The sequence below is a fragment of the Tenrec ecaudatus genome, chromosome 13, assembly GCF_050624435.1.
Source record: "Tenrec ecaudatus isolate mTenEca1 chromosome 13, mTenEca1.hap1, whole genome shotgun sequence".
Classification (NCBI taxonomy): Eukaryota; Metazoa; Chordata; class Mammalia; order Afrosoricida; family Tenrecidae; genus Tenrec; species Tenrec ecaudatus.
The window spans coordinates 65,817,241-65,841,509 of record NC_134542.1 but is presented as its reverse complement, the minus strand read 5'-3'; the positions used below and the strand labels follow the sequence as shown (position 1 = coordinate 65,841,509).

The window sequence follows — 24,269 nt, the reverse complement described above, 5'->3', positions numbered from 1 at the left end:
AAGTTCCACCCTGCCTGTGGGGTTGCTATGAGTCAGAGTTTGTGGAGAGTGGTGGTTCGACGGGTTGGGCAATCATGATGCTAACACTGAATCTCCATCTGCTGTATGCCCAGCACTAGACTAAGCAAATGACGCAGTGAGTGCTTTCTTTAAGCTCCAGTCTTCCAGTAAAGCAAGTGAGTGTGGCGTGCTCCAGGCCCACCCTGCCTCATGGTATAGCTAGCAAGGGCGGCCTGCACTCCGGGCTGCGGGGCTCTGAGTACCAGCCCCCGGCTTGAGGCCAGAGGGAGACGTGCAAAGCACTCGAGGCTCCTATAAACCAGTCACCGGGGAAATCCGTGGGAGGAGACGATTCTAAGCAAGAAAGGGGGAAACACGTGAAGACATTAACAATACGCCCAGGGATCTTGTGGTCTCAGAGTACATAGTGTCCCAGAATTTAGCTCAGAAAGGCCAAAATCTTATGAAAGTTCTGAAGCCGCCCATTGAAGTTCTTTTGAACGATTTCCAGAGGAGGATCTTATGAAAATTCTAGAACCGTCCGTGGAAAAGATGTTTAAATGGCTTCTCGGGGAGGAGCAGTAAGGAAAGGACAGCTGAGAGTGAGCAGCAGTACTGTCACATCATCTCCGACTCGTGGTGGGCTCATGTGTGCAGGTAGAGCTGTGCTCGCGTGGATTTCAATGGCTGATGGTTCACAAGCAGCTTGCCAGGCCTTTCTTCCGAGTTGCTTCCAGATGGACTCAAACTTTCCATTGGCAGCCAAGCATGGTGACTGTTTGCACCAATGGCAACCCTCAGCTAAGATGAACTGAGCACTTAAGACACGGGGCCTTCAAAAAGTTTGTGGAGAATTTTCCATTACTTTTTCATTCTTTGCTTCCATGAACTTTTTGAAGTTCCTCCTCATGCATCTCAGATTCCATGCTACGCGTTTTCTCTAGGATTCCCACTGACTCTTTGACAGCAATCCGACAAAGTTTGCTGGGGAGGAAACCAAAGCTTTCAATGATCCCTCGACTCACCTAGAGTCACACCGGATCCAGAGGGGCTTAGTGGGACTCCCATTGAACGCTGACCACAAGGTCGGTGGTTTGAACTCATCCGCTGCTCTATGGGAGAAAGATGAAGCTGGCCGATCCTGCAAAGTCTTGGAAACCCAAAGGAGCAATTCTGTTCCATCTTGTCGGCCTTCTATGGGTCGGCACGAACTCAGTGGAGGTGAATTGTTTTTGTTTTAATGCAGTCGCATGGTCTGTGAATTGGGGAAGCGAGGATTTGACCCGAGGTAGCCTGGTTCCAGGATTTGCATTCAAAAGAAAACTTCACCAGGCAAGGACTCGAGCCTGTGCTCAGGGTGGCCCGATACTCAGACAAAGGGAGCAAGACAGTAAGGAGACCTCAGGGTGTCACAGAGAAAGCCAGAACTCTGACATCGGGGCGAAAACCACACCAAACTCGCTGCCACGGAGTCGATTCTCATTCATAGAGACCCCCCAGGACAGGATGGAACTTCCCCCGTGAGTTTCTGAGACAGCAACTCTCTTTTTTTTAATCATTTTATTGGGGGCTCATACAATTCTTATCACAATCCATACATCCATCCACTATGTCAAGCACATTTGTACATTTGTTGCCATCATCATTCTCAAAACATTTGCTTTCTACTGAGCCCTTGGTATCAGCTCCTCATTTTTTTTGCCCTCCCTCCCTCATCAACCCTTGATAATTTATAAATTTTTTTTCATGTCTTACACTGTCCAATGTCTCCCTTCACCCACTTTTCTGTTGTCCACCCCCAGGGACATATACATATACATACATACATATACATATATATACATATACATATATACATATACATACATCTACATAAACATATACATATATACATACATCTACATAAGCATATACATATATACATATACATACATCTTCATAAACATATACATATATACATATACATACATCTACATAAACATATACATATATACATATACATACATATACATAAACATATACATATACATACATCTACATAAACATATACATATATACATATACATACATCTACATAAACATATACATATACATACATCTACATATACATATACATATATACATATACATACATCTACATATACATATATACATATACATACATCTACATAAACATATGTAGATCCTTGTAATCAGTTTCCCTTTGCTCCCTCACCTACCCCTTCCCCTCCTGGTATCGCTACTCACGTTATTGGTCCTGTGGGGTGTATCTGTCCTGGATTCCCTGTGTTTCCAGCTGTTATCTGCACTAGTGTACATGGTCTGGTCTAGCCGGATTTATAAAGTAGAATTAGGACCATGATAGTGGTGGGGAGGAAGCATTAAAGAACTAGAGGAAAGTTGTATGTTTCATTGTTGCTATACTGTACCCTTACTGGCTCGTTTCCTCCCCTCTACCCTTCTGTAAGGGGATGTCCAGTTACCTACAGATGGGCTTTGGGTCTCTACTCCGCACTCCCCCTCATTCACAATATGATTTTTGGTTCTTTGATGCCTGATACCTGATCCCTTCGACACCTCGTGATCACACGGGCTGGTGTGCTTCTTCCATGTAGGCTTTGTTGCTTCTGAGCTAGATGGCTGCTTGTTTATCTTCAAGCCTTAAGACCCCAGACACTATATCTTTTGAGAGCCGGGCACCACCAGTTTTCTTCATCACATTTGCCTATGTACCTACTTTGTCTTCAGCGATTGTGTCAGGAAGATGAATATCATGGAATTCAAGTTAATAGAATAAAGCGTTCTTGCATTGATGGAGTACTGAGACAGCAACTCTTTACTGGAGTAGAAAGCCTGGTCTTTCTCCTGTACAGCTGGCTGGTAGTTTTGTACTGCTGACCTTGGGGTTGGACAGCCCAAAGCATAACCACTATGCCATAGGGGCTCTTGAAGTCAGGACACCTGTGTTTAAAGCCTTCATCTTATGAGTTTATTAAGGCACCCCTTGGTGATCATACAGATTAGGCATTGGGCTGCTGACTGCAAGGTCAGTGGTTCAAAATCACCAACTGTTCCTCAGGAGAAAGATGAGGCTCTCTGCTCTTGTAAAGACGTACAACCATGGAGACCTTGTATAGGGTCACAGTGAGTCAGAATCAGCTTGATCACAGTGGGCTTGATTTTTGGTTTATGTGTGCCCTTAGGAGCCCTTCTAGAAGCCCCAGTGATGTGCGGTTGCGCTGCTAACTGCAAGGTTGGCTGTTCGAAACCACCAGATGCTCTGCAGGAGAAGCAAGAGGCTTTCTATCTCGTTAACAGTTACAGTCTCAGAAGCTCACAGGAGCAGTTCTATCCTGCCTTGTACAGTCACTAGGAGTCGGCATCGACTCGATGGAGTGAGTTGGGTGTGAGTTTTAGAAGGAGCCCTAGTGGCCCCATGGACTAGACACTGGGCTGCTACCTTCAAGGTTGGAGGTTCAAACCCACCAGCTGCTCTGCAGGGAGGACGATGAGACTCTGCTCCTGTGACGATTGACAGTCTCAGAAACACTGGATAGGGTCTCTGTGAGCGTCGGCTCAATGGCAGTGGGTGTTGTTTGGGTTATTCCTGCCCTGCCCCCCTCATCAAATTGTCGTGAGGATCAAATAAGGTTACACGTGAGACTACATTATAAACCTTTGAGCTTCCTATGAGTATGGCTGCTATTATTGTACCACCCAAAGAAACTGGTGACGTCATGAAGGGACTATGCACCATCCCTGTCTAGTCAGTGGGGGATGACCCCCAAGTTTGTTTTCAGCTGCCAGCTTAGATCGTGTATGCAAAGCAGGGTTTGAAAGAACAACAACATTGAAGAGTATCAGTTTGAATGTTGATAAGTGTTTTATAAATAGCTGCATAATTAGCATGTACTTACTGCAAAAAGTATACATAATATTTTATTCCCTGTTGTAAGCTGTAATGAATCTGCTACCTCGACATCCTGGGAGGTTTTCACTTACTTTCCCCATGATAATTTTAATACATGGAACCATTATTAGCTGAATTAAGAATAAGTAAATGAGCAGTAAAAAAAATTCAGAAAAATTACAGGTGCCTGTGGTGAGTAAGATAATAACTAGGTAAAAATATATGAAATAATTACAGTGTTTGAACGGCAGAGCCGGCATGAGGAAAATGACTCAATGGAATATTAAGCCAGCTGTTGGCAGGGTGGGAGAGTGTACCCTGCATGGTGGCCTTCAGCTCTTCTGCCTCTCAGCCCAAGTGCCTCACTGCCAGCAGACCCCACCTGTCTGCAGGTCGCCTACCTGGGACCAAAGGAACTGGTCCCAGTCACTGCAGACCCAGTCACCCTGGGAGTTTGTAGTCCATCGAATTAAATGCCCACCCAGTTCATGGAGAGATTCTGTGTAAAAGATGTTCTAGATGTGGGGGCATCTATGCAGACTTGGTCTGCCTGATATTTGGGGAGGTGGTGGTGGAGGGGAGTTTGTAACCTTGTGTTGCGTACAGCCTTCCAACTGAAGGACAAATTGCTTTAAGCACACCAGTTGATCAACAGACAGTTGCGGCATCTGATGTTTGATGTGCTCAATCCTTTGCTAGAAGACCAGGCTCCTACCTCTAAGAAGCCCACGGCCAGGCTTCCTGGTGGTCAGTCTAGAGGAGCCGCCAATTAGAATTTGAACAGCCAGTGGGATTTACCAGGGTTGGACTGTAGGGCTGAGCCACTGCTTTTTTTTTTTAATCTCAAATGGTTTATTGTTTGTTTGTTTTTAATCATTTTATTGGGGCTCATACAATTCTTATCACAATCCATACATACATCTGTTGTGTTAAGAACATATGTACGTTTTTTGCCAACATCTTTCTCAAAACATTTGCCTTCTACTTGAGCCCTTAATATCGGCTGCTCATTTCCCCCCTCCCTCCCCACTCCCCCCTAACTTATGAACCCTTCATCATCCATCAATTATTATTTTGTCATGTTACACTGTCCGATGTTTCCCCTCGCCTTCTTCTCTGCTGTCCCGCCCCCAGGGAGGAGGCTATACGTAGATTCTTGTAATCAGTTCCCCCTTTCTACCCCCCATTCCCTCCACCCTCCAGGCATCGCCACTCTCACCACTGGTCCTGAAGGAGTCATCTGTCCTGGATTCCCTGTGTTTCCAGTTGCTATCTGTACCAATGTACATCCTCTGGTCTAGCCAGATTTGTAAGGTAGAATTGGGATCATGATAGTGGGGGGGAGGAAGCATTTAATAAATAGAGGAAAGTTATATGTTTCATCGTTGCTACCCTGCACCCTTTCTAAACCAAGAGAGGATGGGTTAACCCTGCAGAAGAGAGAATCTGCTTTGGCTAGTAAACAGCTCCCTGGCCACTAGCTTCTCATGCTACAGCAGGGCACGCTTGTTGATCAGCACGTGCTTTGTCTGCCCCGTGGACCTTCTGTGGGCCCATTTCACAACTCGGGTGGTCTTCCCCCGTTATCCAGCACACTCCTAAATCATCGGGTTCTGCTACCTTATACATGTTGGGGGAGGGGGCGGGAGATTTAATTTTAACATCAAGCCAAACACACCAGCAGAGACATACAGATAGAACATAAAGGAAGGAGGTAAGAAAACTGAGTTCGAGTCCCCACGAGTCCACTGGTCAGTTTGGGGAAATGACTTACCCTTGTCCGGCCTCAGTTTCCTCCCCTGGCAGAGTTGAATGAGAAGATCAAAGGGCTCCCGCAGCTCCTGATTTTATGACCTAGGGGCCAACAGAGTAGTGACCACAAGGCCAGCAGTTCAAGCCCACCAGCCACTCCCTGGGAACATCTAGAGCCCAGGTGGCATAGTGGTGACAAGTGGGGCCGATACCTGCAAGCCCAGCAGTTCGAAACCACCAGCCGCTCCTCAGAAGAAAGAAGAGGCTTTCTGTTTCTGGAAAGAGTTACAGTCTTAGAAACCCACAGGGGCAGTTCTCCCCTGTCCTGTTGTGAGAATAGGCTTGAAGGTAGTGAAGATTGTTGTTGTTGACTGTCTAAAGGATGGGACGGAGAGGAGTGAAAGTAGAATAGGTCCTGCCATTTACTCATTGAAAACTTTCGACAGACTTCTCTGTGGACCTCATTCATCTCATCTGTAAGTAAATTCTCCTCAGGTTTGTAGCTCATGTGAGCATACCTCACCTGATATTCCAAACCAACCATTCCAGTCATGAACAAATGAGAAGGAATCTCTCTCACCCTCTCTCTCAACACAAACACTTATCAGTATAATATTTCCATTGGGTCAGGACTATGCCCATTAGCCCAGCAGTGCCTAGCATAGTACTTGACTCAACATGGTCTCTTAAGATTTGGTGAACAGAATTGAATGATATATTTACCCAAAGTGTTATGAAGCACTTGGGTATATTTTCTTTGAAAATACCACCAACTTCTTAAAAATCATGTTAGCACATTGGCCTTCCTGTTCTTAGATTTAGGCTGAGTTCACTGCTGCAAATACTATCTCAACACCAAACCAGACTCACTGCCATCGAGCCAATTCTGACTCACAGGGGCCTGCTAGGATTCCGAGGCTGGGAATCTTTAGGACAGCAGAGAGCCTCATCTGTAAAAACTCACATTTCCTCTACATTATATTACCATATTTGAGTGAAAAACTGTCTAATTTCCTAGTTTATGTAGTAGCTCAGGGGCACAAAGTGACATTCTTTTGAAATAGGTGAAATGGGATCGAAAGTTAACTCTGCACATTTTTCTCAGCACGGGGTTATTTGAAAGGCAGTCACTGAGCCTGTGTTACTCAAACTTCAGGACACCACGGCTTAGCTCTGGAGAAGTGGACAAAAGGAAGAAGCCTAGGCCACATACAGGAGAGGACCTGGCATGTGGCCCCCAGGGGAGTCAGAGAGTGGGTGCCACAAGTAAGGGGCTTTAAACACCTCAGATGGACAGATTCCATACAGACCTCACCAGCCCCATTGCTTTGTTTGTGAGTGTGGCTTAGTGGTTACCTGATGGGCTGTGATCCTCCAAGCCACGAGCCACTCTGGAGAGAGTGCTTTCTCCGCCTGTGAAGAGTCTCAGAAACGCACAGAGGCAGTTCGGCCCTGCCCTGTAGAGTCACGTTGAGTCCGAACTGACTGAACGGCAGTGAGTGAGCCAAGAGAGGGTTTGCAGATGGCTTCGTCCCCTCTGTATTTCCCAGGCGAGGAAAGGGGCAGATCCACAGAGGCTACGCGCCTGCTCTGAAGTCATGTCTGCAAAAGGACTAGAACTCAGTCCTTTATGAGAACCCGTCGTTACTCGATCAGTCACAATTTGTGTATTTCCATTACTCGATCCTCTGTGTCAGGGCCTGGTGGTGCAGTGGTTATGCCTTGGGCTGCGAGCCGCTAAATCAGCAGTTTGAAACTACCAGCCTCTGTGGGAGAACGCTGGGGCTTTCTGCTCCCCTGAAAATGTACAACCTTGGAAACCCTTTGTGGGGTTCCTATGAATCAGAATCAGTGATGGGCGATGGAGTAGTAGGGTGTTTTTGTTCATTTGTTTTGGGTTATGTGCCTGATAAGGATCCTTGGTGGCTCGGTGGGTTAAGCGCTGGGCTGCTAACCACAAGGTCAGAGGGTTAAACTCGTCAGCCACTTAGCAAGACAGAGATGTGGCACTCTGCTCCCAGCAAGGTTCTGGGCTCAGGCACCCTCTGGAGCAGTTCTACTTGGTCAGACAGGGTGGCTGGGAACCGGGACGGATGGCAGGCAGTGGGCCTTAGTAAGTGTGCGCTTGCCTGACGGTGCTGCAGGGGCATACGAAGCAGCTGCCAAGCATCGTGCCCAGAGCTGGGAGTCTTTGGAAAGCAAATCTGAATGATGGATGCATATGTGCGAGAGACCAAAGGGTTAATCTGAAAAGAAATCATTTTTATCTCAAGTGATCTTTCTTCCCTTATTTTTTATTATAAGCTCAGAAAGAATTGTGGCAAGATGGGTTGAGCAATTTTCTTTTTTATGAATCCTGTGCTCAATTGATGAAAACCATTTTGCAACCCATTTGCATGCATAAACCTCTGCTCGAAGGCTTTGTCATTTACTTCGATGGCGGTGATTTATAGTCCCCCTGGCAAGGAGGCTGTCCTGGGCTCGCTCTCAAGCCCAGCCCTGCTGAGGGCCAGTTTTTCAGCATCCCGGGTCCACTGTGGCAGGACATGGGCAGGGCAGTCTTGCAGACACCTGGGAGGCAGGTAGATCTGTGTTACAGGAAGAAAGCAAGTTGGAATCATGTCGTGGGTCCGACACCAACTCTGCAGTTCCTGGTACGTGGTGCCGGCCGTCACAGTAAGCAGCCAGTTCTGCTTTACAGAAAGAGGACTAGTCTTTTTTGTTTCACAGCCGTAAAGTTGAGTATAAATGAAGTCCTTCGTGTACAGGTTATAAGTTACATTGTAGGTTGTGGTATAAGTTCTTTATAACAGGAGCTACTTGAAATCACTGAAAGAGGGACGTTATGTTGAATCCAAAATATTTCAGGATCACCGACTGTGTTTTCCCTACTGTACTGCATAGGGGAATGTTTGTTTTTCTCTAAGAGCTATCGTCATTGTTGTTGTTTGCCATCAAATCCGTTCCCACTCATAGCGATGCTGTGACAACAGAACGAAACACTGCCCGGTCCTGTGGCACCCTCGTAGTTGTTGTGTTGGAGATACTAGTGAAGCAGATTAAGTAGAAGGATGTCTTTAATGCCCTTCATCTTTTCCAGCTCTTCTTCAAAGCTGGGCCAAGACTGATTACCTGACACACAGCAGGCGCTCGGTAGCATCTGCTGTGTGACTGAACTACTAAAATTTCTAGACTGTTCAGAGTCAATAAAAAGAAAATCATTCCGGGTCCCAAGAGTTGGTGGCTTCGGTAATTAACTAAAGGATATAAAACATGTGTCTTAGGCCCTCAACCAGAGAAACAAATCCAGTGACACCCATCTATGTACACGAAAGAGCTTGATCTCAAGAAACAATGATATACCAAGAAAGCACCCCATCTCCGTCCAATTGAAGTCCCTAAGTGCAGTGCCAGTCCCTCAGTCCCTCTTCAGATTCGTGCAGCATCATGCTGGTGACGCAGGAAGCAGGAGGGTCACGGGCCAGTGGGTACAGAGTTGCATGGATCCAAAGTTGGTGGGACTATGGCAGGGCACTCACAGCTCTCAGGGATGGGCAGCCCACACAGGGTCCCCCTCAAGGCAGGCAGAGCTCCAGCAGGCAGGAAGTGGGAGAGGCCGAGAGAGGGGCAGTTCCCAGAATCCCTCACTCATACAAAGGACTCATGACATCAAGGAGGTGTCATCAGGCTGCATCTTGATTGACAGGGTTGACTCGGCTCCTAGCCAGGAGTGTCCAGTTGCCATAATCCCTAACTACCACAGTTGGTGGCATGAGCAATTCGTTCTTCCTATTACTTTAGGAATCCATCGACCTTTGGCCCCAATGCCCCACTCAAGTTCTCTTCATACCAGTCCTGGTCTTGGGAGAAACTTGATGTCTGCCTGAAGGCTTTAACTGAAGTTCAATAGGAGCTTGCCGAGACATGAGCAGGGTGACAGGCCTGTAAGAGGCGGTGGGTGCGGCACCCAGAGATGAGCAGCAGCTGGAAGCGCTGCCACACTGGAGCTGCAGCACCAGGGAGGGTGGGCAGGGAAGGGGCTGGAAGCCGGAAGGGAGCTGGTGAGAGGTCACAGCAGGCCGTCTCCACGCAATTCTAAGTTGAGCTGGTGGCAGCCAGTGCCATCTCCAACAAGGATTTGCATGCGTGCGGGCCTGGCCACGTGAGACCTCGCTGAGGAACTCAGTCCCCTGGTGTCAGAGACTGGCTTCCTGAAACGGGGCTCTGCCATTCTCTGGCTTTGCAAGCAGCGTAGTGAAATGCGTTTGAAATGGCCAAGCGTCTTCCTTGACTCCTCGGCACTTACCACGCCCAGCCTTCCCAAGGAACCGAGCAGGAGAAAACGGACTATGCCCTCAACAACAAGAGGCGGGTCATCCGCCTGGTCCGCCAGTGGGCCGCCGTGCACGGGGACCTGCTACAGGAGGATGACGTGGCCATGGCTTTCCTGGAGGTACGTGGACTCATCTCTCTGATATCAGGGGGACCTACCAAGAGGCGGACCTGCTCCCTTGGAGAAACCTCATTGCAAACACTGGTGTTGGCTAGCATCGCCACTCACCGGGAAGTCCGTTAACAGAAGTCCATAGAAACGTCGCAATTATCCTGCTCCTCTAATTCCATAGCGGAGGATGCGCTCTAATGTCTTCGCATCTGGTCTCCTTCCCTCCGTGCCCTTCCGCCCCGTCGTAATCACACTGCACTTGCTCGCCATTGTGCGAGCTGAACCCTTCACCCAACTGCAGAGCGGACCTTTGATTTCCCCCTGGGAGTTCAGCTTTGGAATAAGACTTCCAGACGGCCAGCGAGGCCATGGTTGTATTTGTTGGTTCCCTCGTGTTGGGTGTTCTCATCGTTTCCAGTGTTGACCTCTGAGAATGATGAACAGTCTCACGAGGAAGCTCGCCCCTTAGTTGCGTACCTGGAAGTGGGATCCCTGGCTCTGATGGTAGGCGTTCTTGAGGGGTGCGGAGAGATCACTTTCAGGAGGGTTTTCCAGAACAGAAAGTAGAGGCCCATGAGGTGGTCCTGAAGGAAGGGCTATGAGAGTCCCCTAAAGATGCAGAATGATGGTATATTTTGGAAATGTACACGGGACCCGTTGAATAGTCACTTGGGTTCTTAAGTTGATGCATGGCCGTCACCTGCTGAGTAGAGGAGCGATTGGCAGGTCATTTTGCAGAGTGATGGTTTAGCTGGCAGTGCCCCAGCTCTTGTCCTGCTGTGGAGAGCACAGTTCCTGAGCCAAGCCACTTAACCCCATTGCTGCTGCGGGCTGGCAGGGACTGATGCCCGCAGGCCCGCAAGGAGACCTGAGGGGGCGGCCCAAACTCAGTACGGATCCAGGCTACGGCACTGAGGACCAAGCCTGCATTTGCCACCAGTAGTTAACCACAACCCACAGCAAATATGATGTGAAGAATAAATGTGAAAGTCATATTTGAAGTAAATACCAAAATGTCCCTGAAACAAACAAATAAAATGAAGGGGGAAGAAGTCCTCTAAGAGGGTCGGCTATGAGAGCCCAAAGCCAGTATCGACATGCCGTTGCCTCTCCCGTAAGCCCCCTCCCAAGGGCCATTCACTGGCACCACTGCGCATCAGCAGGCTGCCATTTTTTCATTTCTTCTTGATCCCCCTCTGGTCCGTGAGCCCACGGCCTAGAGAAGCTGGTGAAGCAGGGGCCATGCCTCTTTAGGCTCTTTGCAGAAGCCTGCACCTTTTGCTGTTCTTTCGAAAAGCCGGTGACCTTTGCCCATTCCAGGAGTTTTATGTGTCTGTATCAGACGATGCCCGGATGATCGCTGCCCTCAAGGAACAGCTGCCAGAGCTGGAGAAGATTGTCAAGCAAATGTAAGAAAGGGCTTGGCTCGGGGGGGCGGGGGCGATGTGCATCCAGTGAGTGCCTGCTTCCTAACGAAAACTTCCACCCGTAAACAACAAAGACAAAAAATCCTTTGTCCACGAAAAGGGTAAAGATGGGTTTTTGATAGCCACACGGCGTTCTGGTTTGGGCTGCCAGGACTGGGGAATAGGTGGTGCCAGGAGGCCAGGTGAGCAGAAGAGCCAAGGCTCTGCTGCCTTCATTCTGCCTAAGCAGCGTCTTCCAGGCACGCCAGCTCAACCAGTTCAGGCTCTTTGGTGCAAAGCAGTACCTCCAGTAATTAAATGGTCAGTGGCCTTCATGGGAGTTGGAGAGCAACTTCTTCTATGAAAGATTCACTTTTTGCTGCCCAGGCAGTTCACGGTGAAAGTCTTATTTGCCTCCTCTCAGATGCTGTCGTGGGCACTGTGAGTGAGATAAGGGAGGGCGTATGAGCTACCAGACAGACTTGGAAAAGGAGGAGGCCTGGCCCTGAACATCCGTTCTGTCATAAAAAAAAGCAGTGACCAGGGCCAAGCTCCTGGCTGGCTGTCCTTGAGTTGGTCTCTGAATTCTAAAACAAGGAGGAGCTCCTATGGCTCTCTGAAGTGACTTCCTTGATTAACATAGACGTGGACTTCATTGCCAATGAAGCCATTTAAAGTAACAGCACCCACTGTATGGAATGGAGCCCTGATGGTATCGTGGTTACAAGTTGGGCTGCGGTCCACAAGGTCAGCAGTTGGAAACCACTAGCCGCTCCATGGAAGATAAATGAGGCTTTCTGCTCCTGTGAAGAGTGACAGACTTGAAAACCCACAGGGGCTGTGTGGCCCGTCCCATAGGGCCACTGCGCATCAGCACCGACTGGATGCAGCGAGTTTGGTTTGTTTCGTGCATTAAATAATGTGCTCTCTCTGCTTCTCATAGCTTAGAAGAGGCGAAGGCGCCACAAAAGAAGGTACGTGACTTGGGTACGGATCCTTCCACTGCCTGTACCTGCAGTCTCTATGTACTTATTGTGAATACAGATAACAGGGTCATTCTGCCGGGACTCGGGTTGCTTCTCGGGTGTGTGGCCTCTGAGGTGCTCTCGCGAGTTGCTCATGCTCCCTGATGGCAGTGCCTGTTGTGATTCTTCTTACAGCACAAGGTTCTCTTGCGACAGTTCCACACAGGCGACGAGAGAGCCCAGAAACGCCAGCCCATCCGGGGCTCCGATGAAGGTACGAACTCTTTTCCAACTCGTGGGTTGTCGATGATTTGAGCCCACATGGGAACTCCCGTTGGTGCTCCTTCTGTCCCTGTCCTCGAGCTCTGTGCCTGGTGCCCACATGCTGATCCCAAACCTCCGACTCTGCCTCTCCCCCACTGGCACTTTGCCTGGACGGGTCACCTCGGGGTCTGGTTGTCAAGGATGCGCTGTTTGTGATGGGAAGAGCTGGTGGGAAGGACATGGAAATGCTGCCGATTATTGGCTCGGTGGTTTAAGATCTCGCCCAAGAATGACCTGTCCAGCCAAGTCATAAAGTGCGCATAATGGTAAAGATGGTGCAGCTTTCCAACCACAAATTCTGAGCCACAAACTGCACTTCGCGACTTCCAGGTGCCACTTGGGCCAAGCACATCAACAGCTCGGGTCTCTCCCAGGATAGGTTTCTTCAAAGATGAGCCTACTGCACTAAACACTGTGCTACGTGGCCTGATGCCAAAGTTTACAAAACAGCAAAGCAAATGAGCGGGACTGAGCCTGCCTTAATGGGCCCCGGGCGGCCACGCTGCTGTTCGTGTTGGCTTCCGTGCATGACGAGGTTCAGGGTACCTGTCCTCTGCTCACTTGCCCCCAGCACAAGCGGGATGTAACAAAGGAAGGCTGGAGAAAGGACAGATCCAGAACATTGGCCAAAAGACACACGTAGTGCTGTTCCCAGGACTCCTTGATGGGCTCTTCAGAGAACGTTTTGTTTGGCGGCTGGGGATGACAAGCCTGTGGGTACCTATTCCTAGACCAATGCTGAGTTCATCAAGGCATAGAATGGGACAGGCACAGGAACATGTGTGCAAATAAACACCTCCAGTAAGATCTGTAACCAAATCTACTTTGTCTGCAAATGACTGCATCGGGCCAGATGATGCAGGGCTGGGGGTGGGAATGTCTAGACGTTCGTATGTAGTTTATGGTTTTCTTATGGACCCCCAAGATTAACGTTGTCATTTCCTTCTCAATAGTTCTCTTCAAGGTCTACTGCATGGACCACACCTACACAACCATCCGGGTGCCGGTTGGGGCCTCGGTGAGGGAGATCATCGGTGCAGTTGCTGACAAACTGGGCTCTGGGGAAGGCCTGATCATGGTCAAGATGAGCTCCGGAGGAGGTAACAGCCTTTGTTCATATTGGGTCTCTACAACATGGGGCGGCCTGCCTAAATGGAAACCTGGCCAGTAAGGAGAGTGGACCCACCCAGCGGATCTAGAGGGAAGGGCTGGTCTCCTGTGTGTGCGCCCACAAGTGACAGAGACAGTATGGTAAGCCGTGGGCTACATAAGGATTGAAGGTCGCCTCAAGAGCCATCGTGGTGTAGTGGTGACACCGTGATCTGCATGGTCAGCAGTTCAAAACCACCAGCTTGGGGGAAAGACAGGGCTTTCTTCTCCAGTAAAGAGTTGCAGTCTAAGAAACTCACAGAGGCAGTTCTGCCCTGTCCTGTAGGGTCACAATGGGTCAGCATCGACTCCATGGCAGTGAGTTCAGGCTTTTTTGTGTTTTTTTAAGGAGCCATAGTGACATAATGTGTTCCATGTTGAACAACTAGGAACAAGGTCAGTGGTTCGAGCCCACCAGACACTTCTCTGGAGAGAGATAAGGTTGTCTGCTCCTATAAAGATTAACAACCTTGAAAAACTGGTGTAGGTCACTCTCAGCCAAAGTCCGCTTGAGGCAGTGGGTTTGGTTTTAGTGTTGGGTGACACAAACCTAAATGAGGGTGGTTTGAACCCAACCCCGGGCTCGCCATAGAAAGTCCTGGTGATCTGCTTCCACCGCCACTACAGCCAAGAAACCCCCTCCTCACGAACTGCTCCACTGGGTAGCACACGGAGTTGCCATGAACCCGCATCAACTTGGTAGCAGTAGCTTTGACCTTGTGGTATCTGTAGGGATGCCCGAGGGGCACATGCTTGGCTGCTAACTGAAAGGTTCAAATCCACCAGCAGTGCCGCGGGAGAAAGACTTGGCAACTGACTCACGAACTCCCTGCCCTTGGAAGCCCTCCGGAGTCCAATTCCAAACCTGACACCGGGAGTTGGCATTGAACCTGGCACGTGATGTAGTGGTTGTGTAACAAACAGTGACCCCAAACCTACTGGCTCCTACACTGAAACATACCTAAATGGGGACATTTTTGCGATCCACATTTTGCCACATTTAAAAATCTGTTTTTAAATTAGGGGTAAGTGAAAATAATAATACATTTTGCACCGAAAGTCATGTGGAATTCCAGAGACCACACCCCTTTGCTAAAAGGCACCTTTCTGATCCAAGTGCGGGCCAGAAGCATCGAGATGCTATAATAGCAAGGGCCAGTTTTTTGTAAGGGACTACAGTGGCGGCCCAGCACCGGGTGAATTGATCCGGGTGTTGGCATTGGTCATTCCTGACGGCAGCCAGCGTGCCGTAAGCATGGTGTCCTTGCGCTGTGGGTCTCCTCCGTCTGTACTTGCTGCCGTAGTTCCCAGGGCTCCCGCCAGCCACCGAGCTGGCAATTTGTAGGTGTGAGGAGGGCAGGGCAGCCAATCTCAGACGCATTTAATGGGCAATCTCCTGCTTTTTATGTTCACAGAAAAGGTGGTGCTCAAGCCTAATGATGTTTCGGTATTTACGACGCTCACCATTAATGGACGCCTGTTTGCTTGCCCACGGGAGCAATTTGATTCGCTGGTACGTACGTGTGTGTACGTGTGGGCTGCCTCCGCCAAGCGGTTTTCCGCAATCAGAGAAACGTATCGGGAGCTTCAGTGGGAACCAGGTGGCTAACACAAACAAACCCTTGAGCGCCCCTTTCCCTTTTCTTTCTGTGCTCCCTAGTGAGGTGGGTGATGCTCAGAGCTTTGGAATCAGGCCAGTAGCACCGGCCGGGACATCAGTCAGCTCTCAGTAACCCTGGTTGTAATTCACCACCTTGAACGTCCCTCCCCCGCCCCTATCTACATAGGCATATTACAAATCTGCATACTGAGACCAGGAAGGAAATTGGGCTTTCTCTTGTTTTTAAAGCAAGATGCTGCTGCTCATCAGATTCCAAAGGGAGATGTAGCCGCACATAATGGCAAAACCACTGGCCAGAGGAGGAAACGCTGTGCCCTGCAGATCCCCGGTGCTGCTCCGCTGAGGAAGGGTTAAAAACCCAGTCCCCTTTTTTGAGCCTCCACTCCCTCCTGTCCCCCAGTGACACAGAGCCTTCTGAAATAAAAATCAAAAAACGAACCTAGAGCCAGTGATTTAGGAGCTGCCCCCTTGTATGCAAGGGATAGGGTTCATAAAATTGATCATGGGACTGCTTGCTGTCCGAGTATCTATGGGGCCAGTTTAGACAGCGGACACACGAATGTTCTCAGACCCACAGGGCAGATTTTATAAGGTAAGTGCAACAGGAGAGCTAGAGGACAGCCCATCAGGTTTGGGCAGAGTTTAGCTCCCTAAGTAAAACACGAATACAGCTCCATTTTCCCTAAACTGACCTTCTCGGCCAATCAAGATTCCCCTCCTTGATCTGTTCAGAGTTTGTGTCCGCAGCACAGCAATCTCCGGTGACCTATCTGGAGAGAGCCACCCTGTGCCCTCCAGTGACGGTGGTGCTGTGGGTTGGGCATTGGGTTGCTCATTGCAAAGTCACAGGTTCAAAGCTACCGGCCGCCTGGCAGCAGTAAGACGAGACCGTCTGCTACTGTCAAGATTTGCAGTCTTGGAAACTAGAGCAGCGGTTCTCAACTTTCCTAATGCCGCGACCCTTTCATACAGTTCCTCATGTGGTGACCCCCGCCCAAGCATAATATTATTTTCATTGTTACTTTGTTACTGTCATTTTGCTACTGTGATGAATCAGGCGACCCCTGTGAAAAGGTCGTTTGACACCCCCCCAAGGGGTCGTGACCCACAGGTTGAGAACCGCCGCTCTAGAGGGCCACTATGAGTCAGAATCTACTCCAAGGCAGTGCATTCAAGGGTTTGGGGTTCATGGGCTTGGTTTGGTCGTGGGACCTGGATATTTACAAGATTTTGAATCCACTTGGGAAAGAATTGAGCGAATGTATCGGTTGGGTCTCTTGCAAGCCCTGGCCCATCTCAGCTCTGACTTCTTGCTTCCCCTCCACCACCAGTGCGCTTAGCCCCGGGGCTGCTCACAGCCCCAGCCATGAATGCTTTTCACCGGTTGCATTCACAGAGGAGCCCTGGGGTCAGTGTTTGAGTTTGGAGTGAGAAGGGACAGATGACCATTGGAACCCACCTCGTGGTCCCGCAGGAAAAGGAGCTGATGGTCGCTCCTGTGGATGACAGCCTCATTGGGAACCCCGTGCGTTTCCAGTGAGTCAGAATGGACTGAGGGGTGCTTTGCAGTCTGCTCACTGCCTTCCATCGAGCGATGTCCACCCCAGCGGGAGAGAAGACAGAACTGCTGTCCATGAGAGGGCCGCCTTCCCCAACGTGAGGCACAGAGCCCGCAAACCTGTAGCTCTGTTGAAGGTGCTGTGTGATGTGTTTACCACACGGGCCCTCGGGCTGCTCTTGCCAATTGGTTCTTGGCCCAAATGCCAAGTGATGTGGATAGACCGTGGACTCCATCCAGCTCCCCCGGGGGCCAGATACTAACTTTTCAATCCTGCAGCCTCACAAGTCCTTACTGTTTGCTAGGCTTGGCCTTCCATTTTAAGGCCTGAGTAATGGAAAGGAATTTCCTTCTTCTTTTTTTAAATCATTTTACTGGGGGCTCTTACAGTTCTTATCACAATCCATACGTCCATCCATTGTGTCAAACACATTTGCACATATGTTGCCATCATCATTCTCAAAACATTTTCTTTCTACTTGAGCCCTTGGTATCAGCTCCTCATTTTCCCCTCCTCCACCCTCCCTTTCTCATGAACCCTTGATAATTTATCTTTTTTTTTTTCTTGTCTTACACCGACCACTGCCTCCCTTCACCCACTCTACAGTTGTATGTGCCCCTGGGAGGGGGTTATATGTATGTAGGTCATTGTGATCCGTTCCCCTGTCCTCCTCCCACCTTCCCCTTCCCCTCCTGCTATCGATACTCTCATTATTGGTCCTGAGGGGTTTAGCTGTCCTGGATTCCCTGTGTTTCAAACTCTCGTCTATACCAGTGTACATGTCCTGGCCTAGCCAGATATGTAAGGTAGAATTGAGGTCATGATAGTGGAGGCAGGGGCGGGAAGTAAGCATTAAAGAACTAGAGGAATGTTGTGTGTTTCATCGGTGCTATCGGAGCCTCACTGGCTTGTCTCTTCCTTGTGACCCTTCTGTAAGGGGATGTCCAATTATCTGCAGATGGCCTCTGGGTCTCCACTCCGCCCTACCTGTCATTCACATCGATATGATTTTTTGTTTTGCATCTTTGATGCCTGATAGCTGATCCCATCGACGCCATAGCCCTACGGAAGACAACACCAGAGACAGTGCAGGAATTGTGCCTGACCTGACCCCATCATATTGGGGTGAAACACTAAGGGTGTGCTACAGAACAGCAAGAGGACCAAAGCAATGAAGTCTCCGGGGAATGCCAAAATTAGACTTTGGGAACATGGTGTGACACCCCAATCAGTCTTAACTGGAAAACGCTCCTAAAGGTCAACAAACAGACCTGGAGCTATTTATAGGCTTTTTTTTGGTTGTTGATTTTGTTGTTGTTTTGGTTTTTTGTTTTCTTTTGTCTTGTTTTTTGTGCTTATTATTGTCTCTGCATATCTGTCTAGATAAGATAGGCAGGATAAACAATCCAGAAGAGAAAACAACAGGACTTATGATTGGGGGGTGGGGGGTGGAAAAGGGGGAGCTGGGGGAAAGGAAGTGGGTGTTAACAAACCCAGGGGCAGGGGAACAACAAGTGATCTAAAGTCGATAGCGAGTAGGGCACGTAGGATGCCTGGTAGGGTTTGATCAAGGGCAATGTAGTGGGGGATGGAATTAGGAATTTCCTTCTTGATAGTGCCCTCTTCCCTACACATGCTCCGCCATTGCTCTGTGCGGGGAGTTAGGTTCCTCCTTTTCTGTCTCACATCGCTTTAGACACGAAGATCCTTTCCCACCTTGGGAGAGATTCCTTCTAGGAAGAGTGACACAGAGGGAAGCTCTGCAGTGCAGAATGTTGGTCTATGAGCACATACTAACAGCGTGTCTCTGCTTTGTGCTGGACCAGCTTCTGGGTGAGCCCAGACCTGTGCCCCCACAGCTGTCCTGAGGCCAGTGCCAGTCAGGCCAGGGAGATGAGACCTCCTCCAAGAGCTGGGAGCAGAAAGAGCTGCAGTGCTGAGCCGTGTGGTCCAGAATTAGTCAAATGCCAGCCATGTCACCCAGGGGTTCAAGGAGCTGTCCTCACTTGACATCTGTTTACATGTACACGTTAGACAGAACAGATTACAAGGAAATCCTGGGTGTTGTCGTCCGGTCCTGTTTTCACCAGCTGACTCGCTCCTCAGACTTTTATTTTAGCACCTCCCGCATCACTCCGGCATGCGTGTTTCTGGCTCTGGGTGGTTTGAACGCACCCCTCAGGGAGTCCATCATCTAGAGAGGGGTGGGGCAGGAGGCTGCCAGTGTGTCCACAATGAGAGAGCTGGTGGCCAGCTTCGCTGCGGGACTATGCACAGAGGCTGCGTCCACACCAGGAGGGAGGGAGGGAGGCTGGGGTGGCAGCTTTCTCTAGCCACCTGACCATCACTGACAATCGGCGCGGCCTTTGCACACCTTTGTTTCCTCATCTGGAAAGTGGGAGGGTCACAACACCACTCGCCCAATCGCCCCCCATCCAGCCTCCAATTAAAAAAAAAATCATCTCACCACAAAGGGAAGGGAGGAGCGCCCACAGGCATTCTCTGTCAAGTGTAGGCTGTTTTCAGAGACCTACACAAGTCCGCTCTGAGGCTGTACACTTTCAAATGCAGGGACCCTTCCATCCTGACAGGCCCTTCCTTTAGTGCCCGGAACTCAGTGAGCATTTACAGGCTGTAATGGTGATGATGGTGATGGTGATGAGCAGGGAGATGATGATAGAACGTAAGTTAGCATGCCTGACATGAACACTGGCTAGCTTAAATATGGCTATTATAATTGGGGAAATAGTATTTTCATGTGACTTTTATAACTGTGTTTCAGACACACACACAAGTGCTACATGTATTATATAAGGACAGACATCAATGCAATACACATAAGTTTCCTTGGTATGCAAGTAATTGCAATTACTAAGTAAAAAAAAAGCATTTAGAGACATAGCTCACAAAATAGAAATCTAAGTCAGATGGAAAGTGTTGACTGGGGCGCTGGTGTCTTCCAGGAAGTAGCGCAGCTGGGTCTTCTAATGTCTAGGCACCATGATCGGTGAATACCACCTTTAACTCAGCCTCCAGAGATGGAGGCAGTGGACATCGCAGGGGCTCTGGGTGCACAGAGCTGCCTTCTCCTGGGAGCCCGAGGCGGTGCGTCATGAGGGATGGGGATGCAGCAACTGGCCAGAAGGTCCTTACCTCTGTGTGTAAATTTCCCAGACAGCTGTGTCAGCGACTGCTTCGGGACCCCTAACAATAGAAAGTAGAATTTTAAGGGGCTATAAGAACTTTTTCCATCTCTGCTGGGGAAATGGAAGCATTCCCAGGAACTTCACAGGCTCCAGCAGAAGAGAGTGTAACCAGGCCACTTTTACCAAGTCTCACTTGCCACCGTCCCCTTTGCAGTCAATACAATTGACAGTAGTGACGACCAGGACTCCAAAGAGAACGGGGAAGCAAAAGAGCCTTAAGAGCAGAACATCTTTCTTCTCCGGGTAAAATCAAGGTTGCAAGATATTTCCAAAAGCGGCTTCAGAATCCTTTCCCTCTGAGACTCCCTAAAACGGTCATCATTAACTACCTGTTTTTATGAAGATGCTGAAGTGTTTTTCTGTTATTATTCACAGACTCCCTTGCCAGAACAAGAAGGCCCAACTGTTGGAACAATGGGAACTTTCGAACTGATGAGTTCCAAAGACTTAGCATACCAGATGACAATCTACGACTGGGAACTCTTCCACTGCGTGCACGAGGTGAGGTGCCGAGCGGAGTGCATCTGTACGTAGAACCCAGATCCTCTGGGGAGCCTGCTGGCCTTGCGCCACTTTGTAAAGACGAGGTGCAATATGGAAACCACATGGCGATTCTTGGTGAACATCGAGTTTATTAATAAAGCCTGCTATACAGTCTTTGAGTATTTAAAAAAGAAGTCCTTAAGATTTACGGCATACTGGCTAGGAGTCAGAATCAACAGCAATGGGCTTGGTTGTGTGTGTTTGTGTTTTGTCTTTTCTTTGTTCTGTGGTCCTGAATGCAGTATGCCAGTGGTACCTCACTGATGCACGTAACGTGCCTCAATTCCAGTGAAGGCATGTGGCCAGGGCCTGTATTCGCATGTTCTGACCATTAAAACACTATCTTGACAGGCGGAGGAAGGGTATCTGGCGTTCTGCCATTCTGATTTAAAAAATAAAAATAAGCAAAAGTGTTTTTCTGTCTCTTCTAGCTGGAGCTAATCTACCACACATTTGGAAGGCAGAATTTTAAAAAAACCACAGCAAACTTGGATCTGTTCCTGCGGAGATTTAATGAAATTCAGTTTTGGGTTGTCACTGAGGTCTGCCTTTGTTCCCAGCTCAGCAAACGTGTTCAGCTCTTGAAAAAATTCATCAAGATAGCAGCCCAGTAAGTAGCTTTATCTTGGGAAGAAGGGGAAAAAAAAAAAGTTGGCTTTATCTGTGTTTAAACATCTTTTAAAACAAAACAAATATAAGTTCAAGGAGACAATGTTGCACGAAGACCAACCACAGGGGCTCCAGATTTATCAAACTTTTGTAGCAGATGAATTCTTTTTCTAGCTTTTGATTACCTCTTGAGCTGCTAACTGCAAGGTCAGTAGTTCGAAACCACCAGCCACTCCTCGGAGAAAGATGGCAATTTCTACTCTTGTAAAGAGGGGCAGCCTCAGAAACTCACAGGGGAAGTTCTACCCTGCCCTGACAGGGTCAGTATGAGTCGGCATCAACTCAAGGGCAGTGAGTTTGGTTTCTTGAGTTTTGTAATATTTGACATCAATATATACATTAACCTCTCATAGTGCTCGATACCGGAGTCAAAACTGTGACCTCTTCTGGCTCTAGCTATGTGGTTTTGGAGCTTTGCTTTGTTTTTGTTTGTTTTTTTCTCCTCCCCACTGTTGAAGGCGTCCTTCTGCAAAGTTTTGTTGCAGAAAGTTCTAGTTAGAATGTGATACATTCTCGCCAGTAGAGGGCAGTAGAGCATGCGTCCACAACAGCACCTCCAATTCAACCAGAATAAAATCGGTAAAAGGCATAAAGACAGGCTAGCCTGGTGCCTGGACATCATCTCCAGGAAGCCCAGAAAAATCAGGCCTCTTCTAAATATTCCCTTTCAGCAACACTTCATGGGAAACAATGTATTTACTTCAGGGGCCAGTTAGATCCCCTACCGGGAACCCTCTGACATGAATTCAATCTCCCTCTGCTACTTAGACGTGCCTGACAACCTCCTGTTTATTTCCATGTTTTTGGTATCACCACAGCGCTAAAAATAAAATTCTAAATGCGGCCCGTGGCTGGGAGACTTCTTTCCCATCTAAGAGCGGGGAGCTCTGCTCCACAAGAAGGCTGGGAGTGCAAGTGACCCCACAATCATTTCCTTGAGCCACAACAACATTCGCTCCCATATGGCGTCTGACGTCCAGGCCCGAACAGAGAACTAAACTGCTACTTGACACCTGATAGATCTCCTGCTTGGCAAGCACCTTGAATTACTGTGCAAAAAAAAAAAAATAGCAACCTCTAAGAGGTCAACAGCATGCTCAGATCTTCCACTTCGGAGACTGCTACCTGCCCATTTGGAAAAGCTGGCTGGCTGGGTAGAATGTTCCCTGTGGCTTGCTGCTTCAGTGTGTGGTCTCTTCTGCTCCAAACCTGGCCAGACTTGTTGCAGGGGACCGATGCCTTTGCATGCTTGGCCTGCGATGACTAGGGAGAGGGTGACACTGTGCTCTTTCATTATAAGGAGTCTTTCTTTTGCCTCACCTGTCAAGGCTGCCTGCACCCTAGTGTGGGAGGTTAGAAAAGCCTTTGGGGCCAAATCCTGTGATTTTTCACAGGAACTGGATGGAAGAAGCTTGGGAAATTCCAGGTCTTTCTGTGTGGGTTTGTTTTGGGCCCTGGACTCTCTTCCATCTGATAGTAGGACTGAGTGCGCACACTGGCCTCTGGTGTGAGCTGGTTTGCACAACCAAACCCTCTTTGAGCCCAGTGCTGAGCGCGGTCCTTTCCTGGAGCCGTTGGCTCAGCCCAGCTGGAGAAGACAGTAGATGTGATGAACCTGAGATCTGCAAACGTGGGGTCTGAACTGGGTGGTGACATCTGTTTCCCCGATGTGCTCAGAGAGTGGTAGCCCATTCTCTCCCTTCGCTGGGATGCTGTGAATGAGGGGCGGGCGGGGGTGGAATGCGTTAGCAGCCCTATTTGCAGAGGAGGAGACTGAGGCCCTGACAGCCCGTGATGTAGCTGAGGGTGGTCGACTGGAAAGGCAAGTCCACCACAGGCATTCATTCCTTCAAGATCATGGTCAAGGGAAAACTCAGGCACACCACACCGATAGCGGCCTACAGCCCTGGCTGTCCCCTGAAGAACTTCCCATGCACAGTGAAGGCTTTATTGCTGTCTCACCAGTGGGCTCAGCCACGCTGTGTTGTGTTGAGAAGCTGTCCCGTGGGTTCCGACTCCTCGCAAGCCCACGTACCACAGAACCAAACACGGCCCGAGCCTGTGCCAGCCTCACAGTGGTGGTTAGGTTGGAGTCCATTGTAGCAGCCAATCCGTTGTGTCATTCCATCTCAATGAAGGGCATCTTCCCTTTTTCTTTTTTTGCTGCCTCTCTGCTTTACCAAGCGAGGTGCCCCTCTACAGGCGCCATCATTCCTGGGAAATCTCTGCCCATTCCCAGGGTCACTGATGGCTGCCTTTGTAGGGCAAGCAGGGACATCGAAGTCAACACGTTACACGAGCCTGTGACAAAATGGTTAACCCCGACAGGATTTAATTAGGATTTCGTCAACTTGGGCAAACATTGGTTTAGAGGGAGTGTTTGCACTTACTGCGAACCACATTCTGCTTTCTGTTCCCAGGGGCCTGGCATGAAGAGACGGGGTCTCGTTCTCTCGTTTGTGAATTGAAAGCGAGTGCCTGGGCTACGCCAGGCCTATCTAGTCAGAATTTCCGGTCCGGTTCCCCACCCATGGGGGGGCGGTGTCAGCTCGGGGGAGAGTAGGCGCAGGCTCAAGAGGTTGTATTTGGGGCGAAATGTTTAACTAAACCGCCCGCTTTAAAACTCCTTTGAAATAAACGGCCACCCCACAGGGGATCACGCTTTGTCAAGTGACATCCTCACTCAGGGCGGCGAGGGAAGGGCGCAGAAGGGCCGCCATG

General features: G+C 49.2%; 1 protein-coding gene across 3 annotated transcripts in view; it reads left to right on the top strand.

Annotated features, from left to right (window-relative positions):
• The window catches only part of RAPGEF4 (Rap guanine nucleotide exchange factor 4), a 378,022-nt gene that overhangs the window by 328,811 nt on the left and 24,942 nt on the right, over window positions 1-24,269 (top strand). For all 3 annotated transcript variants that reach the window (XM_075529292.1, XM_075529293.1, XM_075529294.1), the window contains 8 exons: window positions 9,965-10,115; window positions 11,427-11,515; window positions 12,456-12,486; window positions 12,673-12,751; window positions 13,755-13,901; window positions 15,366-15,463; window positions 20,712-20,837; window positions 21,311-21,489. In XM_075529292.1, the coding sequence (XP_075385407.1) occupies window positions 9,965-10,115; window positions 11,427-11,515; window positions 12,456-12,486; window positions 12,673-12,751; window positions 13,755-13,901; window positions 15,366-15,463; window positions 20,712-20,837; window positions 21,311-21,489 (900 nt within the window). The remainder of the gene's footprint in view (window positions 1-9,964; window positions 10,116-11,426; window positions 11,516-12,455; window positions 12,487-12,672; window positions 12,752-13,754; window positions 13,902-15,365; window positions 15,464-20,711; window positions 20,838-21,310; window positions 21,490-24,269) is intronic.